General features: G+C 38.4%; 1 protein-coding gene across 4 annotated transcripts in view; it reads left to right on the forward strand.

The window, feature by feature from the left end:
- The window catches only part of UTRN (utrophin), a 366404-nt gene that overhangs the window by 230099 nt on the left and 114482 nt on the right, over positions 1–21823 (forward strand). For all 4 annotated transcript variants that reach the window (XM_088141718.1, XM_088141704.1, XM_088141714.1 and 1 more), the window contains 2 exons: positions 1497–1669; positions 18913–19069. In XM_088141718.1, coding sequence (XP_087997844.1) covers positions 1497–1669; positions 18913–19069 — 330 coding nt within the window. The remainder of the gene's footprint in view (positions 1–1496; positions 1670–18912; positions 19070–21823) is intronic.

The raw sequence follows: 21823 nt of genomic DNA on the forward strand, positions 1-21823 counted from the left end.
CCTTGCATGACATTAGAAGATTAAATTCATATCTGAGCTTGAAAAAGATTGTGCATAACCATGGTTATGGTAGACTAGAACTGGAGAAACCCAGGTTCAAATTTACCCTTAGCTGTAGAAACGTACCTAGTGACTTTAGGCTAGTCACTCACTCTCAGCCCAACCCTTAGAGGGTTGTTATTGTGATGATATAATTAAGGCAAAACTCTATATCAGCTGCTTGAACTTTTGAAGAAAAAGCAGGATATAACTGGTAAACGAATAAATAAACTTTCCATGATCTAACAGTAAAGCTTCAAAGATAATTATTATGTTTGTATGCACTGCACTTATATATAAATATAAGCAGGTGTAGATAATATAAAACAAAACAGATAAAAAGAACATTAAGTTGTGCTTTTTAATTTTGAATGCCAGATCAGGCTTGTAGCTTGAGAGCTGTCCCTCCCTGCCTAGATATCTGGAATCCATATAAAAGCCATATCTTTATTTAAGTCAACTCAAATCACAAAATAGCTTTCAAGCTCTCCAGCAGACTAGAAGCAGGATTGCTGGGAAAAAAGTAGTTGTTCTGAAGCTAAAGATTAAAAAGTTAAGTTGTTGTCTTAAGATGGAAAGTGGAAGAGGGTATAATTAGCTTCTACCAGGTGCTCTAATGGATTGGTGGGATGAAAGATAAAAGAACAAACAATAATTTCCTTTCCCCATTTTGTAATATATAGAAAAGCAAACTAAAGAAAAATGAGACTTTTGGAGTTCCACATGATTGTTTATTAAGTCTAAAATATAAATATGGACATACTTCACATTGCATTCTATGGCATTATAAATGTACATCTTTCTGAAATATCTCTGAAGATGGCAAATTTTTATTCTTAGACCCTGGATTTATTCTTTCAACAATTCCCAGTTGCTTGGTCCACATGTGAGAATAATGTCAGCAGTGCATTTTTTCTCATTATATGTGGGATGCATGTCTGAAGTCCACATATCTGGCTTTGGTTTAACAAGGTTATTTGTTTTGTGAATAGGAGTAAGGATGCAGTTCACCTTTCTTTAAGACACCAGGAGCTGCTAGAAGCTCCCTGTGCTTTGTGGAGGATTGTGGCTATCTAGGATTTGTCTTTAATGGCTTTGCTAGTATGAAACTAATGATTCTTCTTGTACTCCTTGATATAAATAACAATGGTGATACTGTCATCTTAGCATGTATGTTATTTATAGTACAAGAAAGCTTCAGAACAAGACCTTAGGACTACTCATCCACAGTTGACACTCAGCATAGCCCATCTTGTAATGTTTTTTCAATTATTTTCAAAAACATATCACAATGGAAAATGCATTCTTTAAAATCAATATTATTCCATTGTAGTAATTTTGATAGTTCTCAATTTTTAATTAGATGGTGAGAATTTTGAATAGCTAATTTCCTTATTTTGAGCACAAAACTGATATCAGTTGTCTGTGGATTTATTAGCTGGCCTTTCTTTTCTTAGGACATCCAGGCTGAAATTGATGCTCACAATGATATCTTCAAGAGCATTGATGGAAACAGGCAGAAGATGGTAAAAGCTTTAGGGAACTCTGAGGAGGCTGCACTGTTACAGCATCGTATTGATGACATGAACCAACGTTGGAATGATCTGAAAGCGAAATCAGCCACTATCAGGTAAGATCAGTCCTGCACAACTAAAAAAGGGAAAGGGCCACACTGATACACTAACAATAATTGCGGGCCACAGAAGAATAGCTGGCAAGCCAGTCAGCTGTTTGGGAACTAGTGGTGTGGCGGAAATGCTGGAGCTGGCAGTATTGGTGAGAGGCACTTGACACCTTGTCTTTCAGGGCGGAGGTGGCTGTGAAAAACTAGGCAGTGGTGTATCCTTCCAGGTTGCAGTGATATTTGGTGGCATTGGATGTGTTAAGTTTTAAAAAAATGCTGGTGAGCCTCACAAAGCTTCTTGGTGGCCACATGTGGCCTGTGGGCCATATGTTGTACAGGCCTGGGGAAGATGTAATAAGAATAGATGCTACTTTTTAAATTCCAATGTTTTATGTATCTGCAGAAAAATACAACATAACATTATACCAACTGCATGTTTAATACCAAGCTTTTTTTTTTTTATTTGTAATTATTTAAGGGAAGTTTCCCCAGAGTGATCTCCCTCAGATCCAGGTCCCAATCAACATGGCCTTTAATTCCAGCACAAGTAGAAACATCAAGCTGGGAATTATTGTTTAGCGTGTCCTTTTAGGACAACCTATATAAAAGAGAAAAAACATTTAGTTTCATTAACATGAGCAATCATGTGATCCAGAAAGGCAATTTTAAAGTCCTGCTCTATAGGAAGCACAAATAGCAGTTGAGTTGGAAGAATCCCAGAATCCCAGAGCCACAGGTGAAAAGGCCTTGTCTTTCCTGACTACCAACTTAATTCTACTAGCAGATAAATGAGGCCTCCTCTGAATAAATCTTAATAAATGGATAATATTATACAGGTGAAAGGGGTCCTTAAAATAACACTGCACAGAATGGCTGTAAAAGTTAACACCAGGATATTAAATTGTTCTCCTGCATAGCACTGCATATGGCATTCTTCGGCAAATAGCCACCATGGATCCCAGAAGGGTGTACTGCTGCTGCTATCTGCCTAATTGTTAAATCAGACAAGCTTTCTGGAAAAAGAGTTGCTGTACATCAGCGAAATGACCTGCACATACTGATAAAGGAAATTTTTTTTAAAGGAGCTTATTCATGGTGCAAGGAGCCTGCCAGCAACAAAATGGATGGGTCCCTTTTATTTATTTACTAAGAACATGTCTGTATCCCCAACAGCCAAACCTGGGCTAAGTGGTGCTTTGTGGGGCTCAGATCTGTAGCTGACTCTGGTCATCAAAGCAAATGATGAAGCAAGCTTCATGGATGGGCTGTGAATCCATGCTGCATTTTTGGCTGTGTAAGAGTTGTAGTGGCTCTGTGACTAAGGTCCTTAAGATTTATACTCTTCCATGCAATAAGAAAACCAGTCTGGTGTCGTGATTTAAGGCACCAGGCTAGAAACTGGGAGACCGTGAGTTCTAGTCCTGCTTAGGCACAAAGCCAGCTGGGTGACCTTGGGCCAGTCACTCTCTCAGCCTTGGGAGGAGGCAATGGCAAACCACGCCTGAAATCTTGACAAGAAAACTTCAGGGACTAGTCCATGCATTCACCAAGAGTCAACACTGACTTGAAGGCGCCCCCCCCCCCCAAAAAAACAATAAGATTGGAAGCAAAGATCAGATTTTTTCCTTCCTCTTCAATGAGTGGTATGAATTACCCAAACTTACATTCATATTGAATGTATGACCATGTCTTCTGAATCCATGCACTGTCTTCTAAATACAGAATTTCCTGATTCAGGGATCATATTTTGTATGCAGCAGATGGAGCAGAAAGCATAAACTCAAGAACCTGTCTTAGCCTCACCCTGAATAGAGAGGGATCGGTGAAATAGACTGATATCTTGGTCCTGATGATGTAGCAAGTTCAGTTATCAGTATTAGAAGCTAGGAATATATCTGTTGTTCCTCTGAGAAATGTGCAACTATAAGGTTATCTATTTTCATAGCATCATAGTAAGCTCGATTCTCATACTAAAATAAATACATGGGGAACAGGGCTGAGCAGGTCAAGAAAAAACAGCTGGCAATCAGTGTGCTTTGCAGGATCAGGGCTTTGGACTGCATTAAAAATGGTAAGCAGCTTTCCCAAGAAGAGCAGGTAGTATTTTATGAATGCATGATTAGATTATAAGAACTAGATGCAGATTATGATGGAGCTGGCAATTCACCGAGGGCAGGAACATGAGTTGCACCAGGAAGCAGGGGTCTGAATTTGAATAGTAATGATGCAAAGAACGAAATCAATCTGAAGAAAGAAAGGCTAAAGGGAGATTGCCTTGGACTCTCCTATGATAGCATGCATCTGTAAATCATTCAGGCCCAATAGTTAATGTTAGCAAGTCCGACAGGTAAATGTTTTTTACTTCATTTTCTTTTCAGAGATGTTTTGGCAAATAATACATTTCAAGGTAGTCTGCTCTTTATTACCTTGCTGAGTTTAAGTGCCACATAGCAAGATACCCTGATGTAAAGTTTCTGTCCCATGATCCGTGAATATTCCAACCAGTGGAATTTTGTATTTATTTTATTTATGTTAAAAGACATGCACAGCCACTCAGCTTATATACAATAACCCTGGGCGTTATACACAAGGATGCAATAAAACATAAAATGACCATACAACCAACGTCGAAACAATTCTTGGGACTCCAAAGCAAGACTGCCCTGCACCTGAACTTCCACATTTACTGGGCTCCAGTCTTACCTTAGCCCAATGCCTGGGGGAAGAGCCAGCTCTTTAAGGACTGCCAGAAGGGTTGGGGGAGCTTGAGAGGTCAGAATGTATGTGGAGGTGGTTAAAGCAAGTACTGTTAATGCCTGGTGTCTCTAAGCCTTCCCCCTCAAATTAGCAAAATAGGGAGAGGTTTATGCTAATACATTAACTGACAGCTGCAAAATTCCAGCACTAACAATTGAACAGCTTGGTATTTCTTGGGGATTAATGATCATTTGGAAGAATGAATGGTCCTTGCTGCCTTCTAGTCATTTACTTCAGCCAGGCACTAATTTCAGTGTCAGAATCTGCAGATGAGATAATGAGAGTGGTTGTCATGAATGGTGCATTGCAATCACATTTAAAATAATTTTAGGGTTGAATTTGGGTTTGCATGATGTTTGTGTCACATTTATCAGCTCTTCCAGGTGCTACACTGCTGAGATGAATATAAGAGCTGATTATAGGAGATACTCCTAATAATAATGATGATGATGAAGATGAGCTGGTAATACTGACTTTTGAATTTCTGCTTTGGTTTAGAGCAGTCTTTCCCAGCCTGATGTTCTTAAATGTGGTGGGACTAAAACTCCCAGAATTCATAGTCCCCAATTAGAGAGGTAGCTTTTCATTTCTGGTATAGAGGTAAGAGGTTTGCAGTGTGAAAGAGTGCTGGATGGCAATTCCTGTTTTAAAGAAATAGATTGGACTGCAAGACTTTCTGATCCTTTCCAAACCTAAGAACAAGGTACTGCTCCAGGGCAGATTGCTTGTTAAAAAATGAACTTTATTTTAATTGATGTGTTAATGCTTTATGTGTTTTAGAATATGTCTTTTTATTCATTATTTTGTCTGTTTTTATTGACAACTGGAACAAACCATGACCCCAGAGCATACAAATATACTGACAACCACCACATCCCTAAAACGAGCTGAGAAAAGAAAAACAAAACTTCAAACTAAACTGCTCAAACTAAATCCCAGAAACAAAGAGGTATCTGAACCAGAATGGGTAATCAACATGTCCAGCCGACCGGAGAGGGCGGAGCTGGCGTCGCGTCGATACGGCGGGCGATCCTGGGCTCCCAGGATGGCAGCCGATATCTCCTCCCCCGGACGGTCCTGATGGACCTAAGCCGTCCCGTAGAGATGGCGATCGCAAAGGGCACGTCCCGCGGATCTCAGGGACGCCGCAAGTCCCAGATTGATCCGGGGAGAAGCTCTTGAAGCCGGCGGAGGAGAGCCAGCCAAAATGGCTGCGAAAGCCGGGGCAGCTCCAAGGGAAGAAGGAAGAGAAGGGTGTCAACTGGGTGAGATGGACTTTTACTATTTAACTATTCTTAGAGAACACCTTAAGTAACTTAAAGAGATTTTTAAAAGTGAAGAAAAGTGGATTAAGCGGCGAGATCGAGCCTTATAAAAAAAGGGAAATTTTTTTTTCTTTTCAACTTTCCCTTTTTAGTGGAATTGGCAAGATGTTTTTTTCTTAAAAAAATATATATTTTTAACTGGATTGGCTTTTTCTTTTTAATACTCAATAACTCTTTATCTTAAGCCTTTTTTTTTGACTAAGATTTCTTTATTGCTGTAAGAAATTTATACTTTTTGATTTTGAAATGGGGAAAGTGGAGTTAAGAGAAAGTAAATGAAAGAAAGTTACACTACCATCTAGAGGCTCAACATAGTGCTTTTTTTCTTCTATTGTGACGCATGCTCAAGGACCCTGTGCTTTCTAAAAAGATAGTGGGATGTGCATGTTTATACAGGTGCCATCCGTAACTATAAATAAGAAAGTGGAGTTGAAAGCGATTTTGAAAATATCAAGATGGAAAGTTTGAGCTAGTCACAAGAGCCCTGATTAGTGGCAGTAGCTCTTCTTTCTGCTAGAAGCTCTGCTTTGCTCTCCATTCCCCCCTCAGTTGGATTTTTTTTAAAGAGACTTAGTCTTTTCCCTCCTCTTCTTTTTTTTTTTTCCTCCTCTTGTTTTTTTTATTTTTTTTTTATTTTTGGCAAGAACAAAGATAAAGAATCCTTTGACTCAATGAAGGTTTATCAAGACAATAAACTATACGAGAAACACAATGCATAAAAAGATCTTTAAACTATTGAGGATGACTATAAAAAACTGGAAGAAGAGCTGCAGAAATTCCCGCAAAAAAAAAAAAAAAGATACTAAAGCTAAAATGGACTTAATTAAACATAAAACGGGATCAATGGAAAAGGAAGAAATAGTACAAGAAATCAGAAACATTAAACAGAATTATTGTGAGGCTTATAAACTGAGAATTAAAAGGGTTAATCAACTGATAAATGAAGAGGGACAGACTTGTTCTTGGCACTGAGGGTGAGAAAAAGATTATACAAGATTATAATGGAAAATCGTACTAAAAGAATGCACAAAAAGAAGAAGTAAAACAATATTGAAAGAAACTACTTCAGATGTTTAAAGAAAAACGAGGGGAATACAACAATGATGGAACTGACAGAAGCTTCAAAAAGCAGAATGTTTGAAAGGACATTTATTATTGCTTTCTCTTATCCAATAATATAGAAAAAGGAATAAACAGCTAGATATTTTGGGATATTGAATGAAAAGGGTGAACTCAAAATTATGCAAGCGCTGGAATAAAGTATAAATCTGAGATATATAGTTAAAAATTGTATTTGATTCTAAATGTTTTAAGAGATTAGACATTTACATATGGTTGAATATAGTAACATATAGATTTTAAACTAGAGATTTTTTTGTTGAAATATGTAGTGAAGAATCTGGTTAGAACTGTAACCCGGTTAGAACTGTAACTGATATTGTAACTGATACTGGTTAGAACTGTAACTTTTAAGAATTGGAAAAATTAAAAATTACTTATGCAGGAGGAAGTTATTGAAAATTATGAAATGTGCAGAGATGAGTTAAACTGAGATTTGAAATTAGAGTAAGAAGATAAGTAACTTGTTTTTATTAATGATTGGATGAGAAAATATAGTAATGTAATGGATTAGGAAACTTTATAATAGAAATTTGATATTAATTATTATATATATACACATATAATCGATAGATGAAAATGTATTACTAATCCTATTGAAAGTTAAAATTTCTTGTAATAAATGATTTTATAGATTAGCTATGAATGATTAATAATTGTTAATTGATAAGTATACAAGTATATTTTGAATAGATGATATGAGAATTTAAGATTATGAAAGGGGCACCAACGAGTTGGTAACTGGTTGACACACGCTATAAAATGGAAGATGCTCTTTTTTTTATGCCTTTTTATGGTTTTGTTTGTCCATGTATGTTTTGTGTTTGTTGTAAAAATAAAAAAATATTAAAAAAAAAACAAAACATGTCCAGCCGACCACTATCCACTGCAGAACACGATATCCTCCAGAAAGTTCTCAGCTATTACATGGACAATGCTAATCAGCTAGAATTCTGTGCAGCCTTAGAAGCAGCATTTAAAACTACAGGATTTAACACAGAGACCCAAGAAAACATAAGGCAGACAATCATACCACAGATCAGAAGAACACAGTATAGCACCAACTCAAAACAGAGGACAGAGCAGCCCTCAAAAGCCTAAAGAAGGACCAAACCATCATCATCCTCCCAGCAGACAAAGGCCGCACCACAGTTATTATGGATAAATCACAATACTTGCAAAAACCAAAAAGTTATTAGAAGACAAAGAAACCTACATCCCAGTTAACAGCAACCCAGTACAGGAACTTGTTGTTCAGTCGTTAAGTCGTGTCTGACTCTTCGTGATCCCATGAACCATATTGCGCCAAGCCTTCCTGTCCTTCACTGCCTCCCTGAGTTTGCTCAGTTTCATGCTCATTGCTTCAGTGATGCAATCATCCTCTGCCGTCCTCTTCTCCTTTTGCCTTCAATCTTTCCCAGCATCAGGGTCTTTTCCAAAGACTCCTCTCTTCGCATTAGGTGACCAAAGTATCTGAGCTTGAGCTTCATTATCAATCCTTCCAATGAGCAATCAGGGTTGATTTCCTTTAAGATTGACTGGTTTGACCTCCTAGCAGTCCAGGGGACTCTTAAGAGTCTTCTCCAGCACCACAGTTCAAAGGCATCAATTCTTCGGCGCTCAGCCTTCTTTATGGTCCAGCTCTCACAGTCATACATTACTACTGGAAAAACCATAGCTTTGACTATGCGGATCTTTGTCGGCAAGGTGACATCTCTGCTTTTTAATATGCTGTCTAGGTTTGCCATAGCTTTCCTCCCAAGGAGCAAGTGTCTTTTAATTTCATGGCTGCAGTCTCCGTCTGTGGTGATCTTGGAGCCCAAATAAATGAAGTCTGTTACTGCTTCCATTTCTACTCCTTCTATTTGCCAGGAATTGATGGGTCCAGATGCCATGATCTTAGTTTTTTTAATGTTGAGTTTCAAGCCAGCTTTCGCACTCTCCTCTTTCACCCTCATCAAGAGGCTCTTTAGTTCTTCTTCACTTTCTGCCATTAGGGTGGTATCGTCTGCATATCTGAGGTTGTTGATGATTCTCCCTGCAATCTTAATTCCGGCTTGTGATTCTTCCAGCCTGGCATTCCTCATGATGTACTCTGCATATAAGTTAAATAAGCAGGGTGACAGTATACAGCCTTGTCGTACTCCTTTCCCTATTTTGAACCAATTGGTTGTTCCGTGACCAGTTCTAACTGTTGCTTCTTGGCCCGCATACAGATTTCTCAGGAGACAGGTAAGATGGTCTGGTACCCCCATCTCTTTAAGAATTTGCCACAGTTTGTTGTGATCCACACAATCAAAGGCTTTTGCATAGTCAATGAAGCAGAAGTAGATGTTTTTCTGGAACTCTCATGCTTTCTCCATGATCCAGCGAATGTTGACAATTTGATCTCTAGTTCCTCTGCCTCTTCGAAACCCAGCTTGTACATCCGGTAGTTCTCAGTTCACGTACTGCTGAAGCCTAGCTTGTAGGATTTTGAGCATAACCTTGCTAGCATGTGAAATGAGTGCAATTGTGCGATAGTTTGAGCATTCTTTGGCATTGCCCTTCTTTGGAATTGGAACGTAAACTGACCTTTTCCAATCCCGTGGCCACTGTTGCGTTTTCCAAACTTGCTGGCATATTGAGTGCAGCACTTTAACAGCATCATCTTTTAGTATTTTAAATAACTCAGCTGGAATGCTGTCATCTCCACTAGCTTTGTTGTTAGCAATGCTTCCTAAGGCCCACTTGACTTCACTCTCTAGGATGTCTGGCTCAAGGTCAGTGACCACACCAGCATGGACATCAGGGACATTAAGATCTTTCTTGTATAGTTCTTCTGTGTATTCTTGCCACCTCTTCTTAATCTCTTCTGCTTCTGTTAGGTCCCTGCCTTTTTTGTCCTTTATCATGCCCATCTTTGCACTAAACGTTCCTTTCATATCTCCAATTTTCTTGAAGAGATCTCTAGTCTTCCCCATTCTATTGTTTTCCTCGATTTCTTTGCATTGTTCATTTAAGAAGGCCTTCTTATCTCTCCTTGCTATTCTCTGGAAATCTGCATTCAGTTGCTTATATCTTTCCCTTTCACCCTTGCTTTTCACATTCCTTCTTTCCACAGCTATTTGTAAAGCCTCATCTGACAGCCATTTTGCTTTCTTGCATTTCTTTTTCTTTGGGATGGTTTTAGTTGCTGCCTCCTGTACAATGTTACAGACCTCTGTCCATAGTTCTTCAGGCGCTCTGTCTACCAAATCTAATCCTCTAAATCTATTCATCACCTTCACTGTGTACTCACAAGGAATATGATCTAAGTCATACCTGAGTGGTTTAGTGGTTTTCCCTACATTTTTCAATTTAAGCCTAAATTTTGCAGTAAGAAGCTCATGATCTGAGCCACAGTCAGCTCCTGGTCTTGTTTTTGCTGTCTGTATAGAGCTTCTCCATCTTTGGCTGCAAAGTATGTAATCAATCTGGTTTCGGTATTGACCATCTGGTGATGTCCATGTGTAGAGTCGTCTCTTGTGTTGTTGGAAAAGAGTGTTTGCTATGACTAGCTTGTTCTCTTGACAGAACTCTATTAGCCTTTGCCCTGCTTCATTTTGTACTCCAAGGCCAAACTTGCCTGTTATTCTGATTACTCCTTGACTTCCTACTTTAGCATTCCAATCCCCTATGAGGAAAAGGATATCTTTTTTTGGTGCTAGTTCTAGAAGGTGGTGTAGGTCTTCATAGAACCAGTCAACTTCAGCTTCTTCAGCATCAGTGGTTGGGGCATACACTTGGATGACTGTGATGTTGAATGGTTTGCCTTGGATACGCACTGAGATTATTCTGTCGTTTTTGAGATTGTACCCCATTACTGCCTTTCCCACTCTCTTATTGACTATGAGTGCTACTCCATTTCTTCTAAGGGTTTCTTGCCCACAGTAATAGATATAATGGTCACCCGAATTAAATTCACCCATTCCCGTCCATTTCAGTTCGCTGATTCCCAAGATGTCAATGTTCAATCTTGTCATCTCATGTTTGACCACATCCAGCTTGCCTTGGTTCATAGATCTTACATTCCAGGTACAGTGGTACCTCGGGATACGAACGCCTCTACTAACGAACTTTTCGGGTTACGACCAGCTCCAGCCGCAAAAATTTACCTCGATGTGCGAACTCCGCCTCGGGGTATGGTCATTTTTCCACCCTGATACGTGGTCTGTGGCCATTTTTCCGTCCCTGACACGTGGTCCGCGGCCATTTTCCCACCACGCTGCGCAGCGTCCGGCCGTTCTCCCGCCGCGCCGCGCCCAGCCGTTCTCCCGCCGCGCCGCGCCCAGCCGTTCTCCCGCTGCGCCGCGCCCAGCCGTTCTCCTGCTGCGCCGCGCCCGGCCGTTCTTCCGCCACGCTGCACCGCGCCGCGCCCGGCCGTTCTCCCACCGCGCCGCACCCGGCCGTTTTCCCGCCGCGCCTGGCCGTTCTCCCGCCACGCCACGCTGCGCCCGGCCGTTCTCCCGCCCCTGACGCGTGCTCCACGGACGCCAGAACAGATTAACGGTAATTACATTGAACCTTATGGGAAAATTTGCTTCAGGGTGCGACCAAATTCGGAGGGCGGAACGGATTAACCGGATTTACATTGAACCCTATGGGGAAATTTGCGTCGGGTTACGACCAACTCAGGATACGCCCAGAGTCATGGAACGCATTAAGTTTGTATCCCGAGGTACCACTGTACCTATACAATATTGTTCTTTACAGCCTCGGACCTTCTTTTCGCTTCCAGATACATCCACAGCTGAACATCCTTTCGGCTTTGGCCCAGCCGCTTCACTCTTTCTGGAGCTACTTGGAATTGCCCTCTGCTCTTCCCCAGTAGCATATTGGACACCTTCCGACCTGAGGGGCTCATCTTCCAGCGTCATGTCTTTTAGTCTTTTAACATTGTCCATGGGGTTTTCTTGGCAAGGATACTGGAGTGGGTTGCCATTTCCTTCTCCAGTGGACCGCATTTTGTCAGAACTCTCTGTCATGACCTGTGTTACAAAAATGATTGATTGAATCCACTCCAAATTGAAGTTAAAAATTAGTTCTTTTATTCTTGTGTTATTTGGACAGAAAACAAAGCAAGTGTTTAATCAGTGTTTAACCAAAGTTGATTAATACATACAATTTCTTTAGTTTCCTGTAATATTTATTACAGTAAAATATATGCTCATTAAGGCTATCAATAAATGTAAGTGCCCACCTAGGCTAACAACAGTATATCAATAAACAATTCTGCCCTACTAGGCTACCCAAGTTGCTGTAAATATTCCTGCCCAACAAGGCTACTCATTCACACAAAATACTTACATACACTCTCAACACAGTTGATCAGGCTGTGCTAGAGTGGGCTGGGAATCAGACTCAGGGCGTCCCCTGCTCCAACAAGAGTCGTCTCGCACTTCCAGGGAAGTATGGTTTCCATACTTCCTTTTATACCCAACTTGTTTACTTAGAATTCATCTAAGTCATCTCCATCCATTCTCATCCAGGTACGGTACATGCCAGGAACAGTTCGTGTTTGGTACAGCTGGGTAGCTTGTTACAATGGTACCTCTCGTCCCGTTTTCTTATAAATTTATGATGTGTCACTTTATTCCTTGCACCCACCAGCATTCCAGCCTTATCGGTGTTGAGAACTCATTCGTACAAGGTATCTAGCGTACATTCCAACATTCCTTCATGCCAGCAACGTGAGTTTCCTAGTAAAGTTCATGAATAGGATAAACATGACTGTTCTATGGCTATATGATTATATAGATTTATATATATAAGGCTTAAATTCATTACACCTGTCCGTCTTGGGTGGCCCTGCACGGTATAGCTCATGGCTTCACTGAGTTACGGAAGCCCCTTCGCCACGACAAGGCAGTGATCCATGAAGGGGAATACAGGAACTAGACAACCTAATCAAGAGAACCCTTAACGACCTGACCAAGAAAGGCCAGATCACAAAAGAAGAACAGTGGCGGATGAAAAGCAGTGGCTCCATCCTCCTACGTTTCTATAGACGACCAAAAATATACAAGCCTGACATACTGCTCCGATCAATTGTATCTTTATCAGGGACTCCAACGTACAACACAGTGAAAGAACTGACAAAAAAGCTTGGACATCTCAGAGAAGAGCATATATTCTATCAATTCCTCACTACAGTGCCTCCAGAAAATCAAAGACATACATATAGATGAAGATGAAATTATGGTTTCATTTGATGTCACAGCACTCTTTACGTCCAAAGACCCAGAACTAGCGAAAGAATCCATATCAGCAGTATTACATAACACACCTGACCTAACCAAATACACCCAGATCAAAATACCCAGAATCATGGACCTCATCAACCTCTGCCTCACTACCTGTTTTCAGTTTGATGGACAAATATACCAACAAATCAGAGGCACATCCATTGGATCACCACTGTCACAACTCATAGCAGAGATTGTAATGCAACACCTAGAAACTATAGCACTTCCACACATACAACCTAAAGTATGGATCCGGTATGTAGATGGCACATTTGTTATAGCAACAACTAGAGAAGACACATGAAATAATCAACAACATCTTCAAAGGAATAAAATTCATCAGAGAGGAAGAAAACAACAACATGCTACCCTTCCTGGATATCCTCATCAGCAGAGGAAACCACAGCAAATTAGAAACCCAAGTCTATCGGAAGACAACCCACACTAATCAAGTACCCCATTACCAAAGTAACAACCCAACCTCCCACAAGAAGAGCTGTGTAAGAACATTATTCAAGCGAGCACAAATTCATTGCAGCAACCCAGAACAGCAGAAAAAGAAAAAAGGAAACCACCTATACAATGTCTTCCAACAAAATGGATATCCACACAACTTTATCAAAAAGTGCCTGTCCACTCAACCTACTACAACGCAACCAACACAAGCTGTGAAAAGGATAACACTGCCATACATCAGAAACATCTCAGAAACTACCAACAGACTGTTCCACCACATGGCATCTCCGTAGCACACAAACAAACTAAAGCCCTCCAGAACAATTTAAGCAAACCAAAAGACCTAGTAGCCCAAGAAGAAAAAACAGGAGTCATCTACAACATACAGTGTAAGGACTGTAACAACCACTATGTAGGACAGACAGGCAGAAGGCTAGCAGAGCGCATCCATGAACACCAACTAGCAGTCAGAAGACACGATGAAAACTCCTTAATCTCACAACACAAGGACAGACTTAACCACAGTTTCAAATGGGAAACTGTTAACATCTTAGAGCAAGCTAAATCCAAAAATGCGAGGGAATTTCTGGAAGCTTGGTATTCAGACAAGGCAGCCCTCAACAGGCACATAGAGATAAACAACATCTACACACTATTCAAAAGAGACAATAGAAAGGAAAACAAAAGACCAGGACATCTCCTCACCAGCAGTCATCACTCAGATATGCAGAGATTAACACCAAGATTATCACCAGGCATACAATCAGCAGTAAACAATACCCTAATGAAGGAACTACCAGAGGGAAAAAAACAAAACAAAACAAAACCCACCCACCCACTTCCACCAACACTGGCAGGGCATGCCACTGTATTTAAACAGAGAGCAAACCCCACTCCATTCTAGCACTGAAGATGTTACCTAGCTAGATAATGAAATGGTTGCAAGAAAACAGCCAAGCTCAGAGACCCCAAGGACTCCACTGTTTTTACCGACCATTGTTTCTATTATTTCTGTATACCACTCTAGCTTCCTTTGGAAGGAAAAGTGGCATAAATTGTTGCTGTAATTATTGTTATTATATATAAATATGATGGGAATTTTTTTAAAAAAGCATTTATGGAAATTAGGCCTGAGGTGATCATTTAATTTTTTTTAAAAAAAATCATATTTCTGTTTTTTTAAAATCCGAGGACTATTGCCTCAGCTTTATGACAGCTTTGTAGATTAGGTTAAGGTTCAAAAATATGTATCTATCATAACATCCTCCAATGGTTTCATGCCTAAGGAGGGAACATAATCCATGATCTCCATCATCCAAGATTTCCAGTCATCCTCCCATTTCTTCACCTGCTACAAACAGCTTTTGAAATTTGCCTATGTGTAGACCATAATCTCTCAGCAGCATATTTTCTAAACACAATTGCCACCCCAAACTATACTGCAAGCCATATATATTACATGTAGATAGATACATTAGCTCCCTTTCACTGTTTTATGCTAATTAAAATTATTGTTTCTCAGTTCAGTTGATAAGAGAAAAATTCTGATATTTGGGGTGGGAGTGTCTTTGCCATTCAGGTTTGACTGTGAAGAATAGCTCCATCCTCAATGCTTTTATTTTTGTGTGCCATCTAAACTTTTGAGCCACTATTTTCTATAAATATATTGATGGCATATCTCCTATAAAGTACTTTTGATTAAGATGTCTTTTGAAGTGTGGTAACAATAGATGTAAATTAATTTGATGTATATAAATAACATGTATTCATAGGTGCCTCGGTATTTAATTAATCAACGTGGTTGATTAGCCAATAGGGAGCCTTGGCACATCACACTTTTACTACAAGAATTGGTGGGAGGATAAATAGATGACATCATAACTAGCAATAAAAATAAGAGATCTTGACATCAGCTTCTGGGGCATGTAGAAGCGTCCTAATTAACATCCAAAAATGCTCTAGGCCAAAATTAGGAAAAAAAATATGTTGGTGTTTAGATGGACACTCCCTGCTGATGGGTTATTGTGGTTTGTTTTACCTTTAGATTTTTTTGCATGTTTCTTGTTTCAAGCTATCTTTATTGTTTAAAGTGCTTAGTATTTTTGTTAAAAGATGTTTCACCATCAGTCTTGATAAATAAAGTAAACATATTGCTCTGTCTCCTAGGCGAATTGCACTAAGCTTAAAAAATTGTATTTCACAGTTGACATTATCTCGGTTATCTGTGCACGAAGATGTCTTCTGGTGTTAGGGTTCCCACTCAGTGCAACAACATATGGCATGAAGTATAGCATAGTTATAATAAAAGAAGAGAACAGAACAGATGGGAAAGGTTAAGGCCACAGTTTAGGAAACCCTTGAACGTGTTATTTTTATATTTAGCAACTGCTTGGCTGGCTTTCTAAACTGGAATTAAGAGGGACTAATAACACTAGTTGTTCTCATCCAAAATTACTATAGTAGCCTGCCTTTGCAAAAACACAGATTTGCTAGATTTTTAAAAAATCCTTTTTAATTCATTAAGATATAGTTTTCAGTTAATGTTGCATGTTCTGTCCAGAAATATCCAGATAGTATTTGAACGGCCAATAAATGCTCCTTGCCAGAGCTGATATGTTCTTCTATAAGTGCATTTTTTTTCTACTGACAGCGTGTAAAATAAATAAGGATGCTTGGTAGAATGTTTAAAGAAACAGAACGGAGGGATCATTAGAGTTCATCTGGTCTAAAACCTTTCTAGTATAGGAATCTACTACCATCCAGCTTTTGTTAAAATACTTCAAAGAGGAGCAAAACAAAACCCCCACTCCCACCAGCACTGGCAAGGCAGGCCACAGTATATAAATAGAGAGCAAACCCCATTACCTAGCCGGGTAATGAAACGTTTGCAAGAAAAGAACCAAGCTCAGAGAACCCCAAGGACTCCACAGTTCAACCCTGAGCTACACATCTTTGCCTCTATTGGTACTTCAAAGAGAACCCATAAACTCCTGAAACAGTCTATTTCATTGTTGTTCTTACCATTAGGATTTTTTTTTCCTGATGTGTAGTCAAAATCCGCTCCCTTGGAATTTAAATCCGTTGTTTTTTGCTCTGTCTTCTGGAATATTCTGAACAATTATGCCCTACCTTCTATATAAATAAGTGGAAATGATAACAATATGTCAGAGAGTGAAATTGAAGCAAATGCTATAGAAGTTAGTGTCCAGGGAGAGGGGGCAGGATGATGGAAAGGAAGTTATTAATTCTGTGACAATGTTGAAAAATGGTAAGGTTGTGGGTGTAAATAGTATAATTGGAAAAGTATGAAAATATAGGTGTGGCTTTCTTATAGAATGCCTCTTTGACTTGTTTATTATGTTAAGATGTGTGTTGAGATTGCATCTGTGCCTGATGATGAGAAAAATATAATTATTTTTCAAGTATATAAAGGGAAAGGTAGCAAGAATGAATGCAAAGACTGCAGGGGAATCAACTTGTTAAATAAATGAGTTCTGAATAAGTGTGGATTGAATACAGAAGTGATTGATTGATGGTTTTGTCATATAGAGAGAATGAATGAGGATTGAGTTGCCAAACAAATGTATAAAACAAGAATGAATGGATCAAGAGGAAGAGGAAGACCAAGAAAGTCAGGACTGAATCAATGTATGAAGTGGTATGTGGATGTAGTAGAAGCAAGATGGTTTTCAAGAATAAAAAAGTGTGGAGAGGCAAAGTGAATGATGGTGGTGTAAACTAGATTCATCTATGTTTTCATACCTCATGCCTTTAATTTTTTTGTTTTTGTTTTGTTTTACTAATCTGACTCCCTTTTGGCACTTTGTATGTTATTTACCACAAAAGGGAATAGCTTAATGGGTATGTCTGTATGCCTGCTTTGTTTTGCTTTGCTTCGCTCACTGTGAAATGTTACTGTGACAGGAGGAGGGGCAGGAATGGGGGCCAGGCCCTGGGAGCCTTCTCTTTTTGCAGTGCTCCATTGGCTGGAGGGTGTGGAAGTTCTACAAAGTCTTGGTGTCAGCCGACCTCTCATCTTTATACTCCTTTTTGTGAATAGTGATGATGATGAATGGATGTATGCTGTGTTCTGATGGCCGTAATCATAGCATGTGAACACTTCTCTTCACTTTCCCACAAAAAATAATTAATAAATACCTCTAGAATCTGCTAGAAATATGAAGGCTATCTTCACACAACACATTTAACCAGACCGGTTTAGCATGTTTATAACTTGCTAAATTTGGTTATTATTATTCTTGGTTAGGTCTTTTGTGGTTTAGCATGCTGTGCATATTTCCCCTGCATGGTTAGTTTATTGTTCTGTGCAGTCTATGAATTTAAAAAATGTTATTTTGATAACAAGGTTAAGCATTGGATGCACCTACTGCCTTTCTTTAGAGATTTAATAACCCTTTTTCTGCTACTAGAATTTTATACTGAAAACTCAAAACTTTAGCAGAAAACTAAAGTGAGAACTTTTAATTGTGTCCTGAAGCCCAGGTGACATGTAAGCATTAACATTGTTTATCAGTTGTAATGCTCTCAGGATTAATCAAGATCATTGAACAGATAGAATTGAAGTGGTGGCTGCGATACTTTCACCATCGTTCTAGGAAAAAAAAATGGCAGGAGAAGATTGCAACAATTTCCTCTTAAATGTTAGGACACTTTCTGTTTGCCGTGCTTTGAAGTAAACAAAAAATAAAGGGATCTGAGATGATCAAGAGAAGTTACCCTAATGGCATGTCATATTAACTGAAATACTGCACGGTGCTCTAGTGATTCATTGATTCAACAAAGTACAATAAATAATCTGTATCAACAGTGTTCAGCTGGTCAACATTTAACCCCTAAATGCTTATGCTATTCTGGAAATGTGCTATCGAATAATAGCTTAAATAGAAATCCCAATTATTGTCTTAAAAAAATTGGAGAGTGGAGGAAGTTAGTCATTTTTGATCCATTTATATGGTGGCTAGAGCTTGGTTTTGTAGGCAGTGCAGAAGTAAGACAAGCTTTTGGTGGCTTTTTTTTTTTTTTTTAAACACATTTAGAAATCCATTACATAGGTTTTTGCAATGCATTCTGGTATCATTGTGTTGTTCATTATATCAGCAGATTGTATCTTTCTGATTAGATTCCTTGGCTTTTCATTTTTAAATCATTTTCAAATATTTTATATCGAAGCCATTTTTGTTCTGTTCTTTGCTTTAAATAAAGAAAATTGCACTCTATTCACAGTAAAGCAGTATTCTACAGCTGAAATCTAGTATGTTTTAATGCAGCACAAAACTCCTGAAAAATGTGTTGAATCTTGTTATAGGGCTCATTTGGAGGCAAATGCAGAGAAATGGAGTAAATTGCTGATATCATTAGAAGAGCTTATCAAATGGCTGAATTTGAAAGATGACGAATTAAAGAAGCAGATGCCTGTTGGTGGAGATGTTCCAACTTTACAGCAGCAATATGACCAGTGTAAAGTAAGTTGCTTAATTTCTTATTATTTCTCGCTGAGAATGTTTCAGTAAATCCTTACACCATTTAAATCATGTGTAAAAGATATGGGATTGAGGAGGGATCCCCACTGCCAGCCAATTGAAGTTTTGTATATCTGGCTGCAAGCCATTGAGTCCTTTACACAATTAGCAATACAGGGAAAAAAACCCCACAATTTTGTTTTGGAGGATTCTATTCTATTCTGTGAATATAGCAGTGTTCCTAAGGAACACTAACTGCTGATCTTAAGTATAGCCATATAAATACATCTTTAGACAAATGCCACCATTCATTAAACCAAAGAGGCCATGGGCAAATTGCCAACTGTGTGCCAAAACCCAGATAGGAAAATGTTGAGCAATGAAGCCTGTAAGATGAAAAATAAATAACCATAGCTATTTGGATGATTGACAAGTATGTTCAAAAGTTGCCAGCATTTTTTTTTTTAAAAAAGCAGAATTCAGTACATGTCTGATATAATATTTTAATGCTTCACTTCAGGAAAGCAAATATTTCTGGGTTCATGTAGTGTTATTTTTTACATAGATGCACAATCTTTCATTCAACTTCTATGTGTTTGATAGGAAAACATGAATTGAACTGTAGAGAAAATTAGAGAATGTAACATGTGCAGCATTAAATTCATACTGTTTTATGCCTAGTATTTTTTTCATTGAAAGTTTTTAAAAATATATGTAAGGAAACAACAAAAATGTAGCACTCATCTTTTGTAACATTCAGCATTGATACTTTAGTATATGTGCTGTCAAAGCGAGTACACAGCATTTGTACTTGTACTGAAAACCGTGAAGGTTGTGGGGTGGGATAAGGCCTGACAGGCCTTTTTAGTCATGACTCCTCAGTTTTGAATACCTTCAACAAGGAGGCATTTGATTTTGTTCTCATTTAGGTCTTTGGCAGACTATTTAACTACTCATTTATACTCTTCAGTATGGCACTATTCATTTAAATGTTGGGTAAACGATTTCTATATTCCCAGGTTATCAGGGCAAATTCATTCATTCATTCATTCATTCATTCATTCATTCATTCATTCATTCATTCATTCATTCATTCCATTCATTTTATATAGCTGCCCATCTCGCATACGTGATTCTAGGTGGCTTATATTAAAATAGATAAAACAGATAAAATACCTAATTAAAAAAAAACACACACACATAGCAGTCGAGCATCATAAAATGTGTTTTGAACCTGCAATCTACAAATTAGTATTTTGAACCTACAGTCTATTCTCCTACTTGTGTTAGTTTCCGTATTTGACTTCCCACCTGTATAACTGAGGACCCAAGCAGGCATTTAGCTCTTGAGCCCATTTATGTGGCTCTAGTTCCCCTCCAATCATGTTTTCCCCAAATGAACAAAATGGATTATGGGAAACAGTCCCAAACAGTAGAAATAAATAAATGTAGTGCTTATGAAATTCATTTATAAACATATAGATGATGATGATGATGATAGTGTGAAAGCATAAACTGTTGTCTCAGTCTAATATTTACAGTCTGGGATATATCTCACTGAATTGAGATTCACTCCAAAGTGGATCTGGATTCTACTTCTTTTGAGGATTCTTGAGTGATGTTACCCAATGTGTTTCTTCATTACAGTTTAAGGCTCTCCATTTGCCTTTACACTAGGAGGTTCAAAACTTATATTAACATTTTTTTGTTATTATTATAACAGTTCCATTTTGATCATCACTATTTCACTGAGCTTTGCAAGGAAGCAAATTCCTCCATTCTCACACAATTTTTCATGGAGAAGAATTGGATCTAATTTGATGCTGCCAAAAAACCCCCAAACAGACAGTCCCCCCCCCCCCATTTTTGTTGTCCTGTTACTTCCTTTCTTGCTTAGCTGTCTTATTTTCAGAAACAGTCTGCAATCTAAATAATATCTCATAGGTCTAAAAGGTTATTAGTTTCAAGTGAAGGAAGTTTGGTAACAGTGGGGAAGAAATCTCTTTAAAAAATTTGTTATCACACTATTCTTTTTTAATTAAGTGAGATGAAAGAACACAGGGACTCTAATAAGAGATCTGCTTTTGTCTTCTTTTTAATAAGCTCCTTTTGGGGAAAAAAAAAGCTTTGTATAAATGATTGCATGGAACCGAGTTTTAATTTATTATCTTATTTAATATACTTTAAATAATTTCTCCAATATTAATCTTATTTATCTTTCAAAATATCCATGGATCTGCTTTACCCAAGAAAAAGACAAATTGATAATCAGTATAATTTTATTTATTTATTTATTTGTAAATTTACAATCAGGGACTAAATTAATCAGCATAATAGCAAGAGTTGTACATACCTTACAACCTACATGGAGAATTATTTATATCAGTGCTGTCTCTTTTTTGTTTATAGTGCAATAATTTTATTAATTATCTTTTTATTTTTTTGTAAACAGCCTTTTGTGTGTTTTGTTCCTTTTGTCATCACACTGATGTTTAATACTCCGAGAACAGCTCTTTCTTGGCATATCCTTAAAGCACTATTTTTTTTGGCTATATGTAACCAGTTTGAAAATGTTTGCTTCCCAAAGATTATTAATCCTGGTGGGCTTGTTGAAAATGTTACCTGTATTAAAAAAAAAAATTAAAAATCACTTTCTGCAACAAGGAGGATAGGAAGTTGGAATGAAAGAAAAAGAAAAAAGAAAGGGGGGAAAAAAGATGACTACAGGTAGTCCCCAGTTTAAGAACAAGTCCCATT

Source organism: Python bivittatus, unplaced genomic scaffold (genome assembly GCF_059951505.1).
Source record: "Python bivittatus isolate LINGU-HERP-01145 unplaced genomic scaffold, Pbiv_v1 ctg000020_np1212, whole genome shotgun sequence".
Lineage (NCBI taxonomy): Eukaryota > Metazoa > Chordata > Lepidosauria > Squamata > Pythonidae > Python > Python bivittatus.